At 43.1% G+C, this 23335-nt stretch overlaps 1 protein-coding gene across 5 annotated transcripts in view; it reads left to right on the top strand.

Moving 5' to 3' along the window:
* Positions 1-23335, top strand: part of GAPVD1 (GTPase activating protein and VPS9 domains 1) — a gene marked incomplete at both ends in the record, with an annotated part of 65734 nt that overhangs the window by 42248 nt on the left and 151 nt on the right. For 4 of the 5 annotated variants that reach the window (XM_080709239.1, XM_080709238.1, XM_080709236.1 and 1 more), the window contains 8 exons: positions 5802-5924; positions 7642-7771; positions 10345-10454; positions 10777-10936; positions 12203-12390; positions 15839-16052; positions 20119-20191; positions 21073-21270. In XM_080709239.1, coding sequence (XP_080565365.1) covers positions 5802-5924; positions 7642-7771; positions 10345-10454; positions 10777-10936; positions 12203-12390; positions 15839-16052; positions 20119-20191; positions 21073-21270 — 1196 coding nt within the window. Of the gene's footprint in view, positions 1-5801; positions 5976-7641; positions 7772-10344; positions 10455-10776; positions 10937-12202; positions 12391-15838; positions 16053-20118; positions 20192-21072; positions 21271-23335 lie in introns of all 5 variants that reach the window. The other variant, XM_080709235.1, reaches the window with a different exon arrangement.

Below are 23335 nucleotides of genomic sequence, written 5' to 3'. Positions count from 1 at the left end.
GGGACGGTGGTGGTGCTGTACACACCTCATCTCCAGGCCGTTGAATGGATAATTTTCTCTAACATTGATCATAGAATTCTAAATTTATTTTCATCTGTACTTTGTTCTTATTTTTCAGGAGCACAATGAAATTCTGTTTTACCTAATCATTTCCTTTTTTCATGATAAAGTGATTGTTCAAACAGTATCATAAATGCCAATCATAATAAAAGTTTTTAAAACTTTACTAATTTGTTACAGCTTGAACTATTTTAACACTGCTATCAAGGGAAATACAAGGGATGAGATTCTTACCATGTTCAGCATTTGTGTTTCTGTAGCCTCTTCTTGGTACATTATGAACAAATACCATAAAAGGGAAGAATGTGGAAGGTCCTATTAATGACCTAGCTTTTTTTTTCTTTTTTGGAGTTCTAGGGGTTAAACCCAGTGGCATTCTATCTCCAAGCTACACCCCAGCCCTGTTTGTTATTCTTTATTTTGAAACCTGGTCTCACTAAGTTGTGGAAGGCATCACTAAGTAGCTGAGGCTGGCCATGAACCTGCAATACTCCTGTCTCAGCCTCCTAAGTACTGGGGCTACAAGCGTGTACCATCACACCTGGCTAATGATCCAACTTTGAATTGGATATTATTTGCTAGATTTTATAAAGCATCTAGAAGGAAGTTAATTTTTTTCTTATTTTGCTTTTAAGTATGTTTTCTCACTGTCCTATTAAGTTAAAATGAAGATTTTTTTTAACTGAGGGTTGAATCCAGAAGCATTCTGCTTCTAAGCTACACTCTTAGCCTTTTGATTTTCTGTTTTGAAACAAGGTCTTGCTAGGTTACCGAAAGCCTTGCTAAATTGCTGAGATTGGTTTTGAACCTGTAATTGACCTGTCTCAGCTTCTCAAATACTGGAATTATAAGCATGCACCACCTCGCCTACCTTTTTTAAAAATTTTTTTCTGTACTAAGGATTGAACCTAGGGACAGTGTGCCAGTATGCTATATACCAAGCCCTTTTTTGATTTTATTTTGATACAGGGCTTATTAAGTTGCCCAGGCCATCTTTTATGTCTGCCCAGGTGAGCTACCATACCCAGCCAGCCAAGATTTTTTTAAATTAAAAAATGTGATTCAAAGTCAGGCCATGATGGTACATGCCTTTAATCCCAATACTTGGGAGGCTGAGACAGGAGGATCACAGGTTCAAAGACAGCTTCAACAACTTAGAGCGTGTTTCAAAATAAAAATAAAACAGATAAAATAGGGGGTGCAGCTCAGAAGTAGAATGCCTCTGGGTTGAATCCCCAGTAAACACACACACACACACACACACACACACACACACACACACACACTCAAACGACCCTCCTTTTCAAAGAGATCAGTAAAATACAGGTAGCAATCCTGTTCTAATGCATATTTTTCAAATGTCTAGCTGTATATATTTTACGTCTATCTAATGTCTTAGCATATCAAATAAAGCATCCCTTCTTTACTTGAAACGGAGTGTGGCAGCAGGAGCTGTGTATACAGACTGTGGTTTCCTTCTGAGAAAGTCGGCCTGTCTCATTCAGCCAGCAAATACTTGCTGACATGTGACCTACCCAGGCCCTGTGCTAAGTATTGTGGGCCTTAGTGAAATCATACATGCCCTCTTCATCAAGACCTGCCCATCTGGGTGGAAAGACATTGCCTCTTTGGTGAGGTATTTACGTAACTTTTTCATGTTCCTGGTGATAGAAGAACACCAAAGTGTGTATTACTTTGAATTACTCTGGGTGAAATCATTTTAGTTTTTAAAAATTTAAGTTAGGAACTTTGGAGCTGGAAGTGTAACTCAGTGATAGAACAGTTGCTTCGCATATACAGGTCCCTGGGTTCAGTCCCCACAATTGTAAAAGTAATAAGTAAATAAATAAAATCAGTGACTTTGGAGAAATGATAGATTATATTTTTCTTGATTTTTAGTGCAGAGACTAGAAGCTAATCAGAATAAGATTTTCCCCCATAATTCACTTTGTTTGATTTGATTTAACCAGTTTAGCTTTCTGGTTGACGTAAAAATTTCTACCCAGTCCTAACCTAATTAATGATCCATTACAAGTTATCATTAATTAAAAATGTTATAAAAGGACATTTGTTAAGAGTCTGGCCATAATCTTGCCATTCTAATTATTGTTCATGTTGTCTCACAATCTTTTTTTTTCAGTATTGGGATGGAACCCAGGGGCTTTCTACCTCTGAGCTATAACCCCAACCCTATTTTTTTTTAATTTTTTATTATTATTATTTTTGTGTGTGTGTGTGGTACTGGAGGTGGAACCCTTTTCTATCTCTTGGCTATACTCCCAGACCTATTTTATACTTTATTTGGAAACAGGATCTCACTAAGTTGTTGAGAGCCTCACTATCTCTAAATAGCTGAGGCTGGCTTCGAACCTGTGCGATCCTACATTCTCAGCCTCTCAAGTGCTAGGTTTATAAGCGTGCGCCACCATGCCCAGCTTATTCTTTATTCTTTTTGAAATAGGTCTTACTGAGTTGCAAAGGACCTCACTAAGAAGCTGAGGCTGGCTGTGAATAATGATCTTCCTGCCTCAGCCTCCCGAATGCTGGGATTATAAGTGTGCACTACCACACTTTTTTTTGTTGTTTTTTTGTGTTTTTTTTTTTTTTTTTTTTTTTTGCTATTGGGGATTGAACCCAGGGGTGCTCTACCACTGAGCTATATCCACTTCTCTTTTTTGTGTGTTTTTTTTTTTTTTTTTGGTGTGTGTGTGTGTGTTATTAGGGATGGAACCCAAAGGCATTCTACCTCCAAACTACACCCTCAGCCCTGTTTTTATTGTTTACTTTGAAACCCGGTTTCACTAAGTTGCGGGAAGTCCCTCACTAAGTAGCTGAGGTTAACTTTGAACCTGTGATCCTCCTGTGTCAGCCTCCCAAGTACTGGGATTACAAGTGTGTTTCACCATCCCTGGCTTTCCAACCCTTTTTTAATTTTAAGGTAGGGTCTTAGTGAGTTGCTCGGGCTGGCTTCAGACTTGCAGTATTCCTGCTTCAGCCTCCCAAGTACTGGGATTACAGGCATATACCACAGTGGCTGGCTGGTATTTTCATGATGTAATCATAAAGTTACATGTGGAACTTTACATTTTCTTTTACCACATGTCATTTTATAAACCTTTCCCAATTTCTACCAGGTATAGTTGGCTGTTGAATCATTTTTTATTATAAAATACTGAGTCTACTAAAGTGTAAACATTCTCTTACTATTACACATTTAAATTGTTTTTAATTTTTTAATAATGAAAATAGTACTCTTAACCTTGTATATATAAAATTTTTATTTTTTATTTTTATTTATTATTATTATTATTATTATTATTATTATTATTATTTTGATGGTACTGGGGATGGAACCCTTTTACCTCTGGGCTACACTCCCAGACCTATTTTATATTTTATTTGGAAACAGGGTCTCTTGAGCCAGCATGGCTGGCTTCAAACCTGTGCCATCCTCCTGTCTCTGCCTCCCAAGCATGGGGATTACAAGTGTGCACCACCATGCCCAGCTAATATTTTTATTTTAATTATTTTCCTGGGATAAAATTTTCAAGAATGGCGTTACTATAAATGTTATAGCAACATTATGGATTATGGTTATATATATATATATATATATTTTTTTTTTTCTTCAGTACTGGGGTTGGAACCCAGGGGCATTCTACCTCTAAGCTGCACCCCCAGCCCTGCTTTTTATTTATTTTGAAACAGGGTCTCGAGTTTCAAAGGGCCTTATTAAGTAGCTGAGCCTGGCTACGAACCACGATGCTCTTGTTTCAGCTTCCCAAGTGCTGGGATTACAAGTGTGCACCACCACGCCTGGATGGTTCTTAATATATTTAACCAAATTATTCTGTCCCTTTTTTAGAATGCTCAGCAGCACTCACAAACTAACCAAAAAATACTCCTCTTCCAAGCAAGATTCTGTAGTAATAAAGGTTTTATCAACTTACATTTTGAAAAAGATTGAGATTTATCAGGAATCTCTTGTAAGTTTAAGTACTTTTATAGCAAAAATAATAAATTACTTTGGAAATCCTCCCTATAGATAGTTTAATGAGGTTTTATAGTCATGATTACTGAATTCTTGTTTTATGGAAACAAAAGAGGAGGCTGTGAACACGCTGCCTCAGCTACCTGTGCCTTGCTCAGCTCTGCTGAGACATAGGGTGAGATTATGCCCTGGAAGCGTGTTTGACGATTGAGATAGCTCATAGGAGACGCTTAGCACAATTCTGGCACATGCTACACAGTGCTCAGTAAGTGCTAGCAGCTGCTGACATTAGCTGCTCTTTGTTTTGTTTTACTTGCAGTGCTGAAGAGTACGCCTAGGTCCTTGCACATGCTAGGCAAGTGTTCTGCCACTGAGCTATCCCTAGCCTAATATGTACTATAAACATCGTTATATAGTCTAGCAATGTTGATGTGATTTTAAAACTTTTTAAAAAGAGAATTCTACTAGAATGTAGATGTGTTTGGTTACCCATTGTCCACTTCTATCCCGGGAGTTTGCGCTTCACTCTGGAATTTTATTTTGTCTTGTAGCTGTATAGCAGTTCTTTGGTTTGACAACTCAGTTATTTAATGACTACCATTTTAGACTCCAGGATAGTATTTTTTTTTCTTTTTTTCTTTTTTTTTGGTGGTACTGGGGTTCCTGGAAGCCCTTCTACCTCCGGGCTACACTCCCAGACCTATTTTTACATTTTTATTTGGAAACAGGGTGTCCTAAGCCAGCGCGCGCGGCTGGCTTCGAACCTGTGTGATCCTCCTGTTTCTGCCTCCCAAGCGCGGGGATTGCAAGCGTGCGCCACCACGCCCGGCCTCAGGATAGTATTTTTAATATGCTGCTCTTGTTGGCAGGTCAGCAGTCCTGTCAGTAAACAGCTGCATTTGTGTTAGTGATAAGTTCCACTGTGTGCATCCCAGGTGCCATTCCAGCACTCTATCAGAACGTCTGACCACCGCGTGCACAGAAGAGCTCTGTCCCAGCAGCTGCGCTGATGAGATCTGATGAGACAGATCTGATCTGTAGCTTGCTTTTTTTTTTTCTTTTTTTTTTCTTTTTTTTTGTACTGGGAATTGAAGCCAGGGGTATTTTACCTCCAGAATATGCCCCCAGCCCTTTTAATTTTTTATTTTGAAATAGTGTCCCTCTAGGTTACCATGCTCTTGCCTCAAACCTGTAGTCCTCCTGTCTCAGCCTCCCAAATACTGGGATCACAGGCATGCACCACTGCGCCCGGCATCTGCAGCTTTCCAATGTGATGTTAAGAGAGATTCATGAAGATAGAGAAAGGCATTTTTCACCATTACAAATAGGGCTTATGTCTAAGTTTGAATAGTAAATTTTTTGTCCTCCTTCAGCATGGAGATATCTGACGAAGTGAAGTCCGCACATAAATAATGTGTGGTTAGCATGAATTACTAATAACTGATTTGAATGTAAGCACCTAGATGCCTGTCACCCATTCAGTCTGCACTGAAGTTTGGCGCTGTCAGGCAGAATTCTGGTGATGATGAGAAGGTGGAGCTGCTCCTCCTACTTTTCTGCTTTGGCAAGGCTCATAGACCTAGAAATGGGACGCGTGGGCAGCTGCATGGTGCCTCTTAACACTGAGATATGTGCTCTTTTTAAGTCTTACCTCCTAATATGCCTTTGGGATTATGCTACCGGTGTCATACTAACATCAGCATTACTACAGACCCAAGGAGCTGATTCTCTCACCTCCTTTCCCCTGCAGATGACCCCAGCCCTAGGCTCAGTGCGCAAGCTCAAGCTGCTGAAGATATTCTGGACAAGTACCGGAACGCCATTAAACGGACCAGCCCTAGTGATGGAGCAATGGCAAGCTATGAAAGTGCAGGTGATAATCATGACAGAGATTTGAATAGTCATATTTACCATAGCGATGAAGGTAATCGGAATTTAAGTACCCTTTAAAAGAAAGAATAAACTGGGCATGTGTGCACACCTGCAATTCCAGTGTTGGGAGGCTGAGACAAGAGAATGGCAGGTTTGAGGACAGCCTCAGCAAATAGTGAGACTCTCATCAACCTAGTGAGATCCTGTTTCAAAATAAGAATAAGCCGGGCGTGGTGGCGCATGCTTGTAATCCCCTGACTTGGGAGGTGGAGACAGGAGGATCACGCAGGTTCGAAGCCAGCCACGCTGACTTAAGAGACCCTGTTTCCAAATTTAAAAAAAAGAGTGTAAAATAGGTTTGGGAGCATAGCCCGGAGGTAGAAGGGCTTCCAGGAACCCCAGTACCACAAAAAAAAAAAAAAAAAAAAGAATAAAATAGGGCTGGGAGTGTAATTTGGATGTAGAATGCCTTTGAATTCAATCCTCAGAACCACACAAATGCAAAATAAAAGGAAAATAAGCCAGGCGTGGTGGCGCACACTTGTAATCCCAGCATTCGAGAGGCTGAGACCTGAGGATCACGGTTCATGGACAGCCTCAGCTACTAAGTGAGGCACTCTGCACCTCAGACCCGGTTTCAAAATAAAGAATAAAAATAGGGCAGGGGGTGTAGCTCAGAGGTTGAATGCCCCTGTGTTCCATTCCCAGACCTGCAAAAAAAAAAAGGAAAATAGAATTGGGGTATAGCACAGAGGTAGGGCACTCCTGGGTTCAATCCAAAAGCCAGAGGAATCAGTAAAATATTTCAAAATTAATTACAGACTTTGTCTCTGTCCTCTCCCACTACACCTGGGTACCCGCAGATGTTCAGATGCCATAGAGTCATCCAGTGAGTCTGGGTGACTGCTCAGAGGGACCTAGTGCATGCTTTAGAGGGCAGAGGTCCTTTTCACTATCGTCAGAACTGTAATTTCCCCCAGTCTCTCTGTCTCTCTGTGGTGGCAAGCTCTTAGGACATTGTTGCTTGCTACTTATCTTGAAAAGATTCTGTTTTCCTTATAGTAGAATACTGAATAGCTGTCAGAAAAGTATGATACAATCCTCAAGATAAACGACAAAAAAGTGCATAAAAATATAACTGGTATACAGTATATAGATTCATGCTGTGTACCAAGAGTGCCTTCTAACAAACTGTTAACACGAGCTGGCCCTGAGGAGATCTAGTGGCCTGCAAAGGAATGAAAGGAGAGGGGAACTTACATTTTTCTATTTTGCTACCTTTTAGAATGACCAAAAACTAGCCAGGCGTGGTGGCACACTCTTTGTATCCCCAGTCCTTGGAGGCTGAGACTGGAGGATTGCTACTTCACAACCAGCCTCAGCATCTTAGTGAGGCTCTCTGCAACTTAGAACTTATTTCAAAATAAAAAACAAAGTAGGGCTGAGACTGTAGCACAGAGGTAGAATGCCTCTGGATTCGGTCCTCGGAGTCACAAAAACAAACAAATGAAAAAAAAAAATCATGTTTTCCTGCTCTGTTGACACGTTGTTGACAACTCGGTTAAATGTTTGAAGTTTTCTTTCTCCCTATTTTTTATTCTAAAGAATTCTTATTGTAAGACAGTGTTAATTTATGGTTGAGTTCTCAGAGTACTTGCTGGTACCGAATATTCAGAGTAATGTAGTTATCCTTTTCTTGGATGATGGGTTCTGTTTAGAGGTCATGGGTGATGGCGAAAGTGCACATGACTCTCCTCGCGATGAAGCCCTGCAGAACATCTCAGCCGATGATCTCCCAGACTCTGCCAGCCAAGCAGCCCACCCTCAGGATTCCGCTTTTTCTTACAGGTGTTTATCCTTTTGTGGTTTTGGGGTTTGGAGGTTTGAATTTTTATCACTATTTTCATCACTTCAAGTCATTCATTCAGTCATTTAATAGTAAGTTTGCAAAGCAGAGGTGAAAATGAAAGGCTGTTTCCTAAGAAGCCGTGCTCTGTTGTGGAAGTCATGGGTCAGAAGCACTTGTTCAGGGATTTAAAGGAACTGGCATGCCCACAGGAGCCACCAGGTAACTTACATGAGACAAGTGGCGGTGCTCCTGCCTGTGCAAACCTGCGGGAGGAGGCGGGTGGTTAGGAGTCGTCCTGCACTGGGATCAGGACTAGTGGAGCTGCTTTTTGTCATCCTCTCCATTCCCTGAGCAGGCCTCTTATTTCTCAATGGGGCTTGAGAAAGTAAATGACTTTGGGATCCTGAATATTTTTTTCCTTTTTTTTTTTGGTGTTGATTGAACCCAGGGGCATTCTACCTCTGAGCTATAATTCTGGACTTATTTTTAATTTGATTTCCATTTTTGAAACAGGGTTTTACTAAGTTGCTAAGGGACTTACTAAGTTGCTGAGGCTGTCCTTGAACCTGCAATCCTCCCATCTCAGCCTCATAAGTGCTAAGATTACAGGTGTGGACCACTATGCCCAGCAATTCATTTTCCTTGATAAGGAGTCTCTGCTTCCTCAGACAAGAAGCTTCAGCTTTAAAGAACCTACTAAGTACCGGGCATGGTGATGCAAGCTTGTGTAATCCCAGCATTTGGGAGGCTGAGACTTGAGGATCCAGGTTCTCAGCCAGCCTCAATTACTTAGTGAGCCCCTTTGAAACTCAGTGAGACCCTGTTTCAAAATAAAAAATAAGGCTGGGAGCCGGGCGTGGTGGCACACGCTTGTAATCCCAGCATTTGGGAGGCTTAGATGGGATGATCACGGTTCGCGGACAGCCTCAGCTACTTAGGCCCTCTGCAACTCAGTAAGACCCGGTTTCAAAATAAAGAATAAAAAATAGGGCAGGGGCTGTAGTTCAGAGGTCAAATGCCCCTGGGTTCCATCCCCAGACCCGCAAAAAAAAAAAAAAAAAATAGGCTGGGAATGTAGCTTGGAGGTAGAATGCCCCTAGGTTCCATCCCCAGTAACACACACACACACACACACACACACACACACACACACACACACACACACACAACACCAGCTGAGCATGATGACAGAAGGGCCGCAGATGTGAGGTTAGCCTCAGCAACCTCATGAGGCCCACTGCAACTTAGGGATCCTGTTTAAAGAAAATGAAACAGGGTTGGGGATATAACTCAGAAGTAGAATGCCTCTCTGGGTTCGGTCTCCAGTAACACAAAAATAAAGTGCCAATTATCTCTTGTGGACTTACAGAGTATCTCTTTCCCTCTTTCTCTGTCTCTCTCTTTCTTAATGTTTACAGGTAGAATGATGTACGCATTATCCAGATTCAACAGTTATTAACACATGTCTCTTCCCAATCCCCCCCCCCCCCGGTACTGGGGATAGAATGCAGGGCATTCTACCTTCTGAGCGACAACCCCAGCCCAATTTTTTATTCTTTATTTTGAAACAGGGTCTCACTGAGTTGCAAAGGGCCTCACTAAGTAGCTGAGGCTGGCTGAAAACCATGATCCTCCTGTCTCAGCCTCCCAGATGCTGGGATTATAAGTGTGTGCCACCACGCCCAGTTTAGACCCCTCCTTTGTTTTATTTTATTTTTTTTCGGTGGTACTGGAGGTATAACCCAGAGGCTTTCTACCTCTGTGCTATATTCCCAGTCCTATTTTCTACTTTATTTGGAAACAGGGTCTCACTAAGTTGCTGAGAGCCTCACTCAGTAGCTGAGGCTGGCTTCGAACCTGTGTGATCCTCCTGTCTCAGCCTCCCAAGTGCGGGGATTATAAGCGTGCGCCACCACGCCCGTCAAGACCCCTCCTTTAGATGGCAGGTTTCAACATTGGGAGCCAGTTGTGAGGCTGAGACAGGATGATCACAGGTTCAAGGACAGCCTCAGCAAATTAGACTCTCATCAACCCAATGAGACTCTCTTTCATTGTTAAAACAGGAATAGGGTGTAGCACAGAGGTAGAGTGCCTCTGCTTTAACCCCCAGTACTACAAAAGAAAAAGATATTTAAAAATTGAACAGAAGCCCTGACCCAGGCCCCACAAGACCAGAAATGGCCAAAAGCACTAGCAGATAAGAAAAACTCCATGGTTGCCTGGTCGGAAGGGCCATGGTGTCTGGAGGAAAAGCCTACCTGAGGAGGACTCTGTTACCAGGTAACAGTAGATGGCTCAGCAGTTGGACCCTAAAAGGAATCTGGTTTCAGTAGTGTATGGTGACACACACCTGTACTGCCAGTACGTAGGAGGCTGAGAGTAGAATCCCAGGTTCAAGGCCAGCCTCAGCAACTTAGTAACCTAGGCTTTGTTTCAAAATGAAAAATAAAATAGAACTGGGGGTTTACCTTTGAGGTAGAACTCTCCTGTGTTCATTTTCCAATACCAGAAAAGAAAGAATGCAATCATTTCTACACACAAAAAAATAATGTATTCTCTATTCATTCTTCAGAGATGCGAAAAAGAAACTGAGGCTGGCTCTTTGCTCTGCGGACTCGGTTGCCTTTCCAGTGCTAACCCATTCAACAAGGAACGGACTACCAGACCACACAGACCCAGAAGGCATGTCATGCATGATAGTTCAGTTATTCCTGTATTTACAGTTTGAAACAAGTGAAATTGCTAGTGTCCACTGTTGAGCGGTACAGCCATTCCCTCTGGCTCAACTTAATCCATTTATCTTAGTGTCACGTAAGGGCTTTGGTTACTGACAGTTTATCACGTATTTACTAACAGGAAGTGGCAAGTGCTGCTTCGTTCTGATATTACACAGGTCCAACAGGCTCGACATCCCAGGTGCTGAGAGGTTACATACATCTGTGTAAACCCACGGAAATTCTCAATAATAACAGAATTCTTGGTTTTTATTTTATTTTTTATTTAGACAATGAAATTGTATGTTTCTTAAAAGTTCAAATAGCTGAAGCAATTAATTTGCAAGATAAGAACTTGATGGCTCAACTTCAAGAAACAATGCGCTGTGTGTGCCGTTTTGATAACAGGACCTGCAGGAAGCTGCTGGCCTCCATTGCTGAGGACTACAGGTAGTGTGCCTGCTCTGTTGAGGTGGACAGATGTCTACCTCTAAGCCAGATTCCCAGCCTTTTTTTGGTTGTACTGGGGATTGAACCTTGGGCATTCTACCTCCCAGCTACACCCCCAGCCCGTTTTATGTTTTTGTTTTGAAACAGGGTCATGCTAGGTTGATGAGAGTCTCGCTACTTGCTGAGGCTGTCCTTAAACCTGTGATCTTCCTGTTTTAGTCTTCCCAAGTATGCACGAAGATGCCTGACTTGGCCTTGATTTTTTTTTTTTTGCAGTACTGAGGATGGAACCCAGAGGCATTCTACTCCCAGCCCTATTCTTTATTATTTATTTTGAAGCAGGGTCTCACTGAGTTGCCAAGGGCCTCACTAAGTAACTGAGGCTGGCTACAAACCATGATCTTCCTGTCTCAGCCTCCAAAATGCTGGATTACAGTGTGCGCCACCACACCCAACTGGCCTTGAATTTTTTATTCCCCCACCTCACCTTCCCAAGTAGCTAGGATTATAGATGTGCACCATTGCATCCAGCTTATTTTCTGGAGCAGTCCATTTCCTAAGTACGGGGTCCTACCAGTGTAGAGACTGTGCTCCGGTGTAAAGTAGACCAGGTATACAACTGGAACTTGGTAACATTCACTGAGGTGAACAGCTGTGTTCAGCCCAGTAGGTAATGTTCATCACAGACATTGACAAAGGTTCTATTTCTTGAGCTGACAACATGAGCAGTCCCTAAGAGACTTGTCTGCAATCTGACATGCCAGTTTATAAAACCAGGAATATAATAATTATAATTAATTATTTTATTGGTGCATTGTAGTCATACATCTTAACGGAGTACAAGATGGCAGCAGCATACATGCACGCGTCACTCATTTAGCCTTCCCCCAATTCCCACCCCTCCTTCCCCGTTCCTCCTTCTCATGTTCAGCTTAGTGATTGACTTTGATATGCTTGTGAATATATATCATCTGCGTTAGAAAATTAAAACTCTTAGTCTCCTGTGAAAGTGTGCTCTGTATAGCCGGGTGTGGTGGCGCACGCTTGTAATCCCCACGCTTGGGAGGCGGAGACAGGAGGATCGCGCAGGTTCAAAGCCAGCCGCGCTGGCCTAAGAGACCCTGTTTCAAAAATATAAAAAAATAGGTCTGGGAGTGTAGCCCGGAGGTAGAAGGGCTTCCAGGAACCCCAGTACCACCAAAAAAAAAAAAAAAAAAAAGTGTGCTCTGTATATATTTGATGTCCTGCAAACATTTTTCTGTTTAGGAAAAGAGCCCCATATATTGCTTATCTCACTCGCTGTCGACAAGGACTTCAGACCACACAGGCTCATCTGGAAAGGCTCTTGCAAAGGGTTTTGCGAGACAAAGAGGTGGCCAACCGATATTTTACCACAGTCTGTGTGAGATTACTGCTTGAAAGCAAAGAAAAGAAGATAAGGGAATTCATTCAAGGTAACTAAGTTGTGTGTGTGTGTGTGTGTGTGTGTGTGTGTGTGTGTGTGTGTGTGTGTGTGGTACTAGGGATGGAACCCAGGGGCATTATACCTCTGAGCTACACCCCCAGACCTTTTTTTTTTTTTTTTTAAACAGGGTCTCATTGAGTTGCGAGGGGCATCACTGAGGCTATCCACGAACTGCGATCCTCCAGTCTCCACTTCCCAAATGCTGGGATTACAAGTGTGCGCTACCATGCCCAGCGCAACTAAGTACATTTATTTATTTATTTATTTATTTATTTATTTATTTATTTATTTATTTATTTATTTATTTGGTGGTACTGGGGTTCCTGGAAACCATTCTATCTCAGAGCTACACTCCCAGACCTATTTTTATACTTTTTTTAAAATTTGGAAACAGGGTCTCTTAAGTCAGCGCGGCTGGCTTCGAACCGGCATGATCCTCCTGTCTCCGCCTCCCAAGCGCAGGGATTACAAGCGTGCACCACTACGCCCAGCATCTAAGTACTTTTAGATGAAGCATATCTTTAGACATTTATCATTAGGGAGATTGGGGAATTTTGTTTTGTTTGCTTTGCTAGTTGGTATAAAGTATGTGCATGCCTTTGAACAGTTCCTTAAATGCTCGGTTTTTTGTGGATTAATAATTATTAAATTTTGATATCTGGTCTCAATAAATTTTGTTTATCTCCCAGATTGAATATTTATAGCCTTTTTTTTTGTATGTGTGTGTAGTACTGGGGATGGAACCCAGGGGCATTCTACCTCTGAGATACATTCCAGCCCATATTTTTATTCTTTATCTTGAAACAGGGTCTCACTGAGTTGCAAAGGGCCTCACTAAGTAGCTGAGGCTCTCTGCGAACTGTGATCTTCCTGTTTCAGCCTTCCAAATGCTGGGATTACAAGCATGTGCCACCACACCTAATTCCTATAATTTTATTTTTAAATTTGGGAAAGTTGGTAAATTTTTGGATCTACACAATTTCTCTCTCTCTTTTTTTTTTTTTCCTTCCCCCTTGTTTATTTTTTGGTACTGGGTATTGAACCCAGGGGCATTTTACCTCCATCCCTTGATTTTTATTTTGGGCTGGGCATAGTGGCACATGGTTGTAATCCCAGCATTCAGGAGACGGAGACCGGAGGATCGTGGTTTGTGGACACCCTCAGCTTCTTAGGCTCTTCAAACTCAGACCCTGTTTAAAAAAAAATAAGACTAGCCGGGCGTGGTGGCACATGCTTGTAATCCCAGCATATGGGAGGCTGAGACTGGAGGATCGTGGTTCACAGACAGCCTCAGCTACTCAGTGAGGCACTCTGCAACTCAGTGAGACCCTGTTTCAAAATAAAGAAGAAGGAAAAAAAAAGACTAAAAAAAAAAAAGGGCCAGGGTGTAGAATTCTCAGAGGTAGAATGCTGCTGGGTTACAATCCCCAGTATCACACACACACACACACACCAAAAAAAAAAAAAATAATTGGAATCAAGGTTTCACTAAGTTGCTGAGGATGATCTCCAGCCTATGGTCTTCCTGTCTTAACTTCCCCATGCATGCATGTACTACCCCACTTTGCTCATTTTTCTCATTTTTTAAACCAACATATTTTTTTGATTATTGATGAGCATTTAATCTCTTGAAATATAGAATTGCAAACAAAATGATTTATATGAGTAATTATCTCAAGACAAAATATAAATGCTAAACCTTGACATTAAAAATGATACAGTAAGGCCGGGCGTGGTGGCGCACGCTTGTAATCCCCACGCTTGGGAGGCGGAGACAGGAGGATCGCGCAGGTTCGAAACCAGCCGCGCACGCTGGCTTAGGAGACCCTGTTTCTAAATAAAAAAATATAAAATAGGTCTGGGAGTGTAGCCCGGAGGTAGAAGGGCTTCCAGGAACCCCAGTACCACCAAAAAAAAAAAAAAAAATGATACGGTAAGCCGGGCGTGGTGGCGCACATTTGTAATCCCAGCATTCAGGAGGCTGAGACAGGAAGATCGCAGTTTGTGGACAGCCTCAGCTATGTAGTGAGACCCTCTGCAACTCAGTGAGACCCGGTTTCAAAATAAAGAATAAAATATAAGGCAGGGGGTGTTGCTCGGAGGTAAAATGCCCCTGGGTTCCATCTCCAGACCCGCAAAAAAAAAAAATGATATGGTAGTGCCGGTTGTGGTGGCGCATACTTTTAATCCCAGCGCTTGGGAGGCAGAATCAGCAGGATCACGCAGGTTCGAAGCCAGCCTCGCTGGCTTAAGAGACCCTGTTTCCAAATAAAAATATAAAAAATAGGTCTGGGAGTGTAGCCTGGAGGTAGAACGGCTTCCAGGAACCCTTCTATGATATGGTAGCCAGGCGTGGTGGCGCAGGCTTGTAATTTCAGTGCTTAGAAGGCTGAGACAGGAGGATCGCACAGGTTTGGAGCAGGTTTAGCTACTTAGTGAGACACTGTTTCCAAATAAATATAAAATAGGTCTGGGAGCATAGCCCGGAGGTAGAAAACCCCTGGGTTCCACCCCCAGTACCACACACACACACACACACACACACACACACACACACACACACACAAATGATATGGTAAATAAAGAACAAAAAATTAAGAATGCTAATTTCATCATCAGTTCCTATAAAATTGAGGGGAAGTTAAGAACTGATCTAGCTTCCTATTGGTTTCCTTTTTCAATTCTAGAAAAAACTTCATAAAATACTTTGGTTAGAAAGCTGACACATCTTTCAATACGACTTCATTTTGCTTTAGATTTTTGTTTGGTTTTATTAAGATCCCGTCACCCCCACCACCGCCGCCACCACCACTGCCTATACTGGCGCCAGCACCCTCGGCCATCCTCCTCCTCCTCAAACAACATATTTTTTAAACAAACCTCTTTTGCATACATGTTTACATATTTCTTGCTTTCTTGATTTTAATGATTTGGCTGCATATTCTCCTAAGATAAACCACACCCAGACGCTTTTGGCTTTAAGGTTGTGTCTGCATCACTAGCAATTAAAAAGATTACTATACATTAGCTTCTTCTCCGCAGGGGTGAGCTCTAATACCCTGCAGTGAAAGCCTGAGACTGCAAAAACTGCAGATAGTACTGAGCTGTCTGTGCCATAGTGATAACAGGTGGCTCCTGAGCCCAACAAAGGCATGGCCCACCTCCTGGGCTGGATGGAGCGGTGGCGCAAGATCTCTTTGTGCCATTCAGAACGGCATGCAGTTTAAAACTTATGAATTGTTTAGTTCTAGAATTTCCTATTTAATATTTTGAATCGAGGGTCCTCGATTATCTCAGATATCTTAGCTTCCTATCAGTCTCCTATCTCAGCCTCCCAAGTATTGTGGGAAATGAAGCTAAAGATAAGGGGAGGACTGTTGTAATTTCCTTAAGATTGTTTCTCTGGTGTAACTTATCAGTCATTATTTTCTCTGGAGACTTTCAGAAACTCACAGCAGCAGATGATAAAACTGCTCAGGTAGAAGACTTCCTGCAGTTTCTCTATGGCGTGATGGCCCAGGACGTCATATGGCAAAATGCAAGTGAAGAGCAGCTTCAGGACGCGCAGCTCGCCATTGAGCGCAGTGTGATGAACCGCATCTTCAAGCTGGCTTTCTACCCCAACCAGGACGGGGACATACTTCGTGACCAGTGAGTACTCCGTGTTGAGTGCCTGTGTTGGACGATGAGGAGATGTGGATCAGGTAGCCCATATATATTTTTTGGGTGGGGGGGGTACCGGGGTTCCTGGAAGCCCTTCTACCTTGGGGCTACATTCCCAGACCTATTTTTTTATAATTTTATTTGGAAATAGGGTCTCTTAAGCCAGCGAGGCTGGCTTCGAACCTGTGCAATCCTCCTGTTTCCGCCTCCCAAGCGCAGGGATTACAAGCGTGCACCACCACGCCCGGCCCAGGTAGCCCATATTTGAGGAAAGCCGTGCCTGTAGTTTAGTGTCTGATGTAGAAGGAGACATGTCAGTTGCCACTTTTGGCCCATTAGAGTTATACAGTGCAAAAGAATGACAGGCGTGCTCAGAGGCACACACCTGAAATCCCAGCTGCTTGAGAGGCTGAGTCAAGGGCTTGTCAAGTTAAAAAGCCAGCCTGGGTAACTTAGCAAGATCTCTTCTGGAAATAAAATTTAAAAAGGGGTAGGGATGTATCTCAGCAGTAAAGCACTTACCTAGCATGCCAGAGGCCATGGGCTCAATATTCAGTAATACACACAAAAAAGATAATACTCAGCTTTTAGGAGCCTGAGCAGTCAGGCTGGAAGGAGCATGAAATGGTACAGCCTATTTGGAAGGCACTGCTACATGCCTCAAATGTTCTTCCCTGCCTGCTCCTTGTGATCGCCTCTGACTTCCCATTCAGATCTCAAGCCAAGCATTACTTCCTTGGGAAGCCTTTTCCGCCTGGCTAAAGCCTCCTTGGGACTCTCAGGCCTGGAGGCTTTTCTGTAGCACTTACATGCTGCCACCTACCATTTGCTTGAGTCCAGCACCACTGACATCTGGCCAGGCAGTTCTTTGATAGCACCAGGCTTCCTGTGGCTGTGGTATCCCTGGGCTCTGTGTTCTAGATGCCCAGCCAGTGTGACAACCAAAACTGCCTCTAGACATTGATGCCATTGTCCTCTCTACTTGATCACTGGTTTGCATGTTTGTTGCTTTATGATACTGCGGATTGAATCCAGGAGCATTCCACCTCTGAAGTACACTCCTTGCCCTATTTTTTATTCTTTATTTTGAAACAGGGTCTTACTAATTGCAGAGAGCCTCACTAAATAGCTGAGGCTGGCCGAGAACCTGCGATCCTCCTATCTCAGCCTCCCAGGTACTGGGATTACAACCGTGTGGCACCACGCCTGGCTGGTTTGCATGTTCAGTTGACACTTGATCTCTCCCGTGTTGGTTTGTCCCCTCCCTGAGAGCTGGAAGTAATGCTTTTATTTGCCAGTATGTCACAGCATCAAACACAGAGATTCGCTTCTCATTTGTGCTCATTATATATTTACTAGGAATTCTGTGGTGTGTGAGTTATAGCTCATTAAAGTTATTTCAATCCTGAGGGTTAGGGACATAACTTACTGGTAGAGCACAAAAGGCTCTGGATTTGATCCCCACCACAGCAAATTAAATAAAAAGTAAGCCTGAGGATTGCAAGTTTGAGGCCAGCCTTAACGACTTAATGAGGCCCCCTGCAACTTAGTGTGACCCTGTTTAAAAATAAAATATAACCAGGTGTAGTGGTGCACGCTTGTAATCCTAATACTTGGAAGGCTGAAACAGGAGAACCATATATCTGAGGACAGCCTCAGCAACTAGTAAGGCTTTCATCAACCTAGTGAGACCCTGTTTCAAAATAAAAAATAAGTTGGGTGTGGTGGCACATGCTTGTGATCCCAGCATTGGGAGGCTGAGACAGGAGGATTGCAATTTCATGGACAGCCACAGCTACTTAGTGAGGCCCTTTGCAACTCAGTAAAACCCTGTTTCAAAACAAAGACTAAAAAATAGGCTGGGGGTATAACTCAGAGGTAAAATGCCCCTGGGTTCCATCCTCAGCACTACAAAAATGAATAAATAATAAATAAATACATGTAAATAAAATAGGGCTGAGAGTGTAGCTCAGAGGTAGAATGCCCGTGGGTGACTTACACACACACACACACACACACACACACACACACACACACACACACACTTTGGAGAAAAATCTGTGGTGGTAACATTGACTTACTGCTCAGTGTGTTTGGGGATATTGATTGTATGAGGGGTTTAGCATTTTTGTTCCTCTCGTGTACTCTCCTGAGTCTGCTCCGCAGTCCTGCTTTTGCCCCAAGTATGTTAAAGCTGTCTTCAGCAGCTGCAGTGCCCAGCTTACTGTGCCCAGCGGCTCTCAATGGTCCCTTTAGTAGGATCTCACAGAGTGGTATAGTGGCTTACACAAATTTTTTATTTTTATTTTATTTTTTGCAGTGCTACAGATGGGACCCAGGTCCTCATATGTACGAGGCAAGCACTCGACCACTGAGGTTCACTCCCAGGCCTGCAGAAATTTTAAGAGGTTGCCCTTTCCTGTGAAAAGGATGTTAATATTGTTCCCACCTTCCTCCCTTGTGTGCTTATAGCCTCAGAGGCCATTAGCCCACCCCGGGCCTGTTTTTCTCCAGAGCCACCAGTGTTTGGCACTGGACATGGGATAAAGAGTGGGAACACATGAACTGTATTTACTACAGAGAGCAACCTTGAAGCATATTCTCCTATGGTGACATTTCTGCAGGTTCTACAGAGTGAAGAGAGTAAGCAGAGTGCCCAGAAGGAAACTGGAAGCCAGGGAGCGAGGTCTGGCCCCTGCTGAGGCAAATCCTTCACCTTTTTAATGCTAGTTATTTTCATCTAAAATGAGGGGTTAGGAGCCAGGCGTGGTGGCACACGTTTGTAATCCCAGCGCTTGGGAGGCTGAGACCGGAGGATTGCACAAGTTTGAAGCCGGCCTCAACTACTTAGTGAGGCTCTCAGCACCTTAGTGAGACCCTGTTTCAACATAAAAAAGTAAAAAATAGGGCAGGGGCTGTAGCTTGGAGGTCGAATGCCCCTGGGTTCCATCCCTAGACCAGCAAAAAAAGAAAAAAGAAAAATAATAGGTTAATTAAATCAGTTTGACTATTAGATATGAACATGTGCTTCAAGACACCATGTTGTATATGATAAACACAATTTTATCTGTCACCTTAAATAAACCTGCAGAGCAGGGTGTGGTGTCACATGCTTGTAATCCCCGTGCTTGGCAGTATAGCCCAGAGGTAGAAAAGCCCCTGGGTTCCACCTTCAGTACCACAAAAACAAAAAACCAAAAAACAGAGGGCTTGGGTGATGGCAGAGCCCTTCCCATGAAGGCTGTGAGCTTGGGTTTCTGGTTCTTGCTGCCTCTTACTCCTCTTATTTTTTTCTTTTTCTCACTACCTGATCATTGTGTCCAAGGGCTGCTCTCCTCTCTCCTTGGAATCCTGCCCTAGTCCTGGACACGAAGTCTTCCTGTCTTCCCTGCACCCCACAGCTTACAAAGCATGTTTTGTTTTGTTTTGTCTCTGTGTATGGTACTGGCCATTGAACCCATTGCCATTCTACCTCTGGGCTGGCAATACTCAAAGCCTTGTTTTGTTTTTACTGTGAAACAGGGTCTCGCTAGGTTGCTGAGAGTCTCACTGCTTGCTGAGGCTGTCCTTGAACCTGTGATCCTCCTGTCTCAGCTTCCCAAGTACTGGGATTACAAGCATGCACCACCACGCTTGGCTCTCGGCATTTTAAAATGGGTCCTAAGCTGAGCATGGTGGCATACGCTTGTAATCCCAGCATTGGGAGGCTGAGACAGGAGGATCATGGTTCGCAGATCATGGTTACTTAGTGAGGCCCTTTGCAACTCAGACCCTATTTCAAATTAAAGAATAAAAAATAGGGCTGGGGAGTAGCTTGGAGGTCGAATGCCCCTGGGTTCCATCCCCAGTACTGCACAAATAAAATGGATCCTAAATATGAGCCATTTGACAAGAAAGAATACTCACGGCTAATAGGAAGTCTCTCTCTAACTGTAATTTGTAACTAGAAATACACCTGAAACATGTCAACTGTTTTGAAAAATGTTAACTGTGATATTCGTGTCTCTTATTTTCTGAAATGCATATTTACGTATGTATCTTGGGGGGTTTTCAGGGTTCTGCATGAACATATCCAGAGATTGTCTAAAGTGGTCACTGCAAACCACCGAGCTCTGCAGATACCAGAGGTAATGTGGGTGTGTGCAAGGGCGCTGTTAACGGCAGCTATGTGGTGTACCAGGTGCATGCCACTGTTTTGTTAACGAGCCAGTATGGTAAAAGAGAAAGCACCACTTGCACTAGGTCTTCTTCCTGCTGTCACATTCCCAAAGGTGTTTCTGGTGCTTCAGATTCCCCAACATAGAAAGGGACCCCGTAGAGGAGGTCAGGCAGGGCTTCTGCCCCAGCCCATATGCAGAGGGGCTGATGGCACTCCAAAGGCTGAGAACTATTGTTCCAGGAGAAACAACGAAATCCAGTTAATATAAATAAATCAGATTACCTTGAAAGGTTTTTGATACTAGTTTTTTTACCCTGAATTAATCTCTTATAAAATAAGAAAACTAAAAATGTTAGCTATTTGACCTTTCAGGTTATTTTTATTAAATTCCCCATTAATGGAACATTAGCATAAAGGTTTTAATTTTTATTACTTTTGATTTTTTTTAATCTTATTTCTAGAACTACTGCAAGAGGATACATACTAGTTTTTAAACTACCATTTTTAATAGCTTTTTTGTGTTTTTGGAATCAACCACTAAATATGCAGAAGTTTCATTTCTGCTATTTAAGAAAGATAATTGTCTGAATTTTAGGTTTTGTGTTATTGCATACTTTCTGTATTAATGGATACCTGGGTTGCTCTATTTCAAAACGCAAAGCATATTATGTAACAGTTGAAAGGTTAAGCTTTTCGTACTCTTTCAACTTGGTGAAAAGGGAAGAAACTGCAATAGTAATTTAAAAAGGAAATGCCCCCCTCCCCGCTGCCACCTCTGGTTGGAGGCCGCAAGGGTCCAGTCACGGCCTCTGGATTCAGGATCTGTCTGCTATCTGTGTTGTCACTCAGGTTTATCTTCGAGAGGCCCCATGGCCATCTGCCCAATCAGAAATTAGGACAATAAGTGCTTACAAGACGCCCCGGGATAAAGTGCAGTGCATCCTGAGAATGTGCTCCACGATCATGAACCTCCTGAGCCTGGCCAATGAGGACTCTGTCCCCGGAGCAGACGACTTTGTTCCTGTTTTGGTGTTTGTGTTGATAAAGGTGGGTTCCTTACTACTAACCAATTAAAGAGTTTATGTGGCAGCCAGGCTCTGTGGCACACGTCTCCAGTCCCAGTGGTTGGGAGGCTGAGCCGGGCTTGAGGCTGTTCTCAGCAACTTAGCAAGATGCCATTAAAAAAAACCAATAAGCTGAGTGTGGTGGCGCGCATTTATAATCCCAGCATTTGGGAGACTGAGACAGGAGAATCCCAGTTCACAGACAGCCTCAGCTACTGCTTAGGCCCTTTACAACTTAGTGATAACCCTGTTTCAAAATAAAGACTAAAAAATAGGGCTGGGTTGTCATTCAGAGGCAGAATACCCCTGGGTTCGTGGTGGTGCATGCTTGTAATTCCAGTACTTGGCAGGCTGAGATAGAAAGATTGTAGGTTTGAAGCCATCCTCTGCAACTTAGTGAGACCCTGTTTCCAAATAAGAAATAAAATCGGGCTGGAGGTATAACTTGGAGGTAGACTGCCTGTGGGTCCGGGATATCTCCTGTACCCCCAAAAAAAGAAAATCCCAAAGTTTTTATGTGGCATCCTGAGCAGGGTGGTGCAGGACTTCACACAGTATTAGAGCTCTTTTCCAAGTGTCAAGCTCTGTTTACCCAGAAAAACGTGTCTAATGTCAAGTTGTGTTCTATCCCAGAATTATGGTTTTCAAAAGAAAGAATGGGACCAATCCTGGACAATCAGCTTCCTACCCCCAATACTGGGGATTGAACCTAGGTCATTCCACCCCTGAGATACACAGACACACTCTGATCTCCCCCCACCCTTTTTTTTTTTTTTTTACTGTGAAATAGGGTCTTGCTAAGTTACTGAGGGTCTTGCTCTAGGTAGCACAGGCTGGCCTCAAACCTGCTGCATTTATTTTCTTATCTAACCTTTTGGAGTCCTGGGGTTTTGGAAAAGACCACAGAAATTAGTTCAGCCACATTAAGAACAAGTAAGGTTAGGTGATATGCCAGTATAGAAGGCTCTAGGTGAATTCAGCTAGGAATAGACTCGGGCTGCCTTTTCTTTCCTTTTTTGGGGGGAGGGCACTGGTGATTAAATCCAGAAGCATTCTACCTCTGAGCTAGACCCTCAGCCTGATTTTATTTCTTATTTGAAAACAAGCTCTCACTAAGTTGTGGAGAGCATCCCTAACTTGTTGAAGCGGGCTTCAAACCTGCAAGCCTCCTGTCTCAGCTTCCAAAGTACTGGGATTACAAGTGTGCACCACCACAGCTGCCTTTGCCTTTTCAATATACAGTTGCTACTCATAGTAATTATTATTTACAAATTTAATGTGGGGATTATTTTCTATAAAGGACCAATATCTCTTTCACAGAAGTACAGTTAAAGAACGGATACTAAGCCAAGGTATGGTGGTGCACACCTGTAATCCCAGTACTTGGGAGGCTGAGACAGGAGGCTCGCAGGTTTGAGGACAACCTTAGCAGCTTATTAGCCAAACTCTTGGCAACCTAATGAGACTGTTTTAAACTTTTTTTTTTTTTTTTTGGTGGTACTGGGGTTCCTGGAAGCCCTTCTACCTCTGGGCTACACTCCCAGACCATATATATATATATATATATATATTGTTGTTATTGTTTTTGTTTTTGGTGGTACTGGGGGTGGAACCCAGAGGCTTTCTACCTCCGGGCTATACTCCCAGACCTTTTTTATATTTTATTTGTAAACAGGGTCTCAGTTGCTGAAAGCCTCACTAAGTAGCTGAGGCTGGCTTCGAACCCATGCGATCCTCCTGTCTCAGCCTCCCAAGCGCGGGGATTACAAGCGTGCGCCACCACGCCCGGCTGACCTATTTTATATTTTTGAAACAGGGTCTCTTAATGCCAGCACGGCTGGCTTCGAACCTGTGCGATCCTCCTGTCTCTGCCTCCCAAGCGCAGGGATTACAAGCGTGCGCCACCACACCTGGCTTAAAATAATTTTTTAAAAAAGGGTTTGAGAGTATAGCTCAGAAGTAGAATCCATAGTACCACACACACACACACACACAAATGCAGATGATTCTGACAAAGTTTAGCATCTGAGCAATGGATTCTTCTCTTC

The sequence above is a fragment of the Muscardinus avellanarius genome, assembly GCF_963383645.1.
Source record: "Muscardinus avellanarius genome assembly, chromosome: 13".
Classification (NCBI taxonomy): domain Eukaryota; kingdom Metazoa; phylum Chordata; class Mammalia; order Rodentia; family Gliridae; genus Muscardinus; species Muscardinus avellanarius.
The sequence above is the reverse complement of the archived record's forward strand: the minus strand, read 5'-3'. Positions and strand labels throughout refer to the sequence as shown.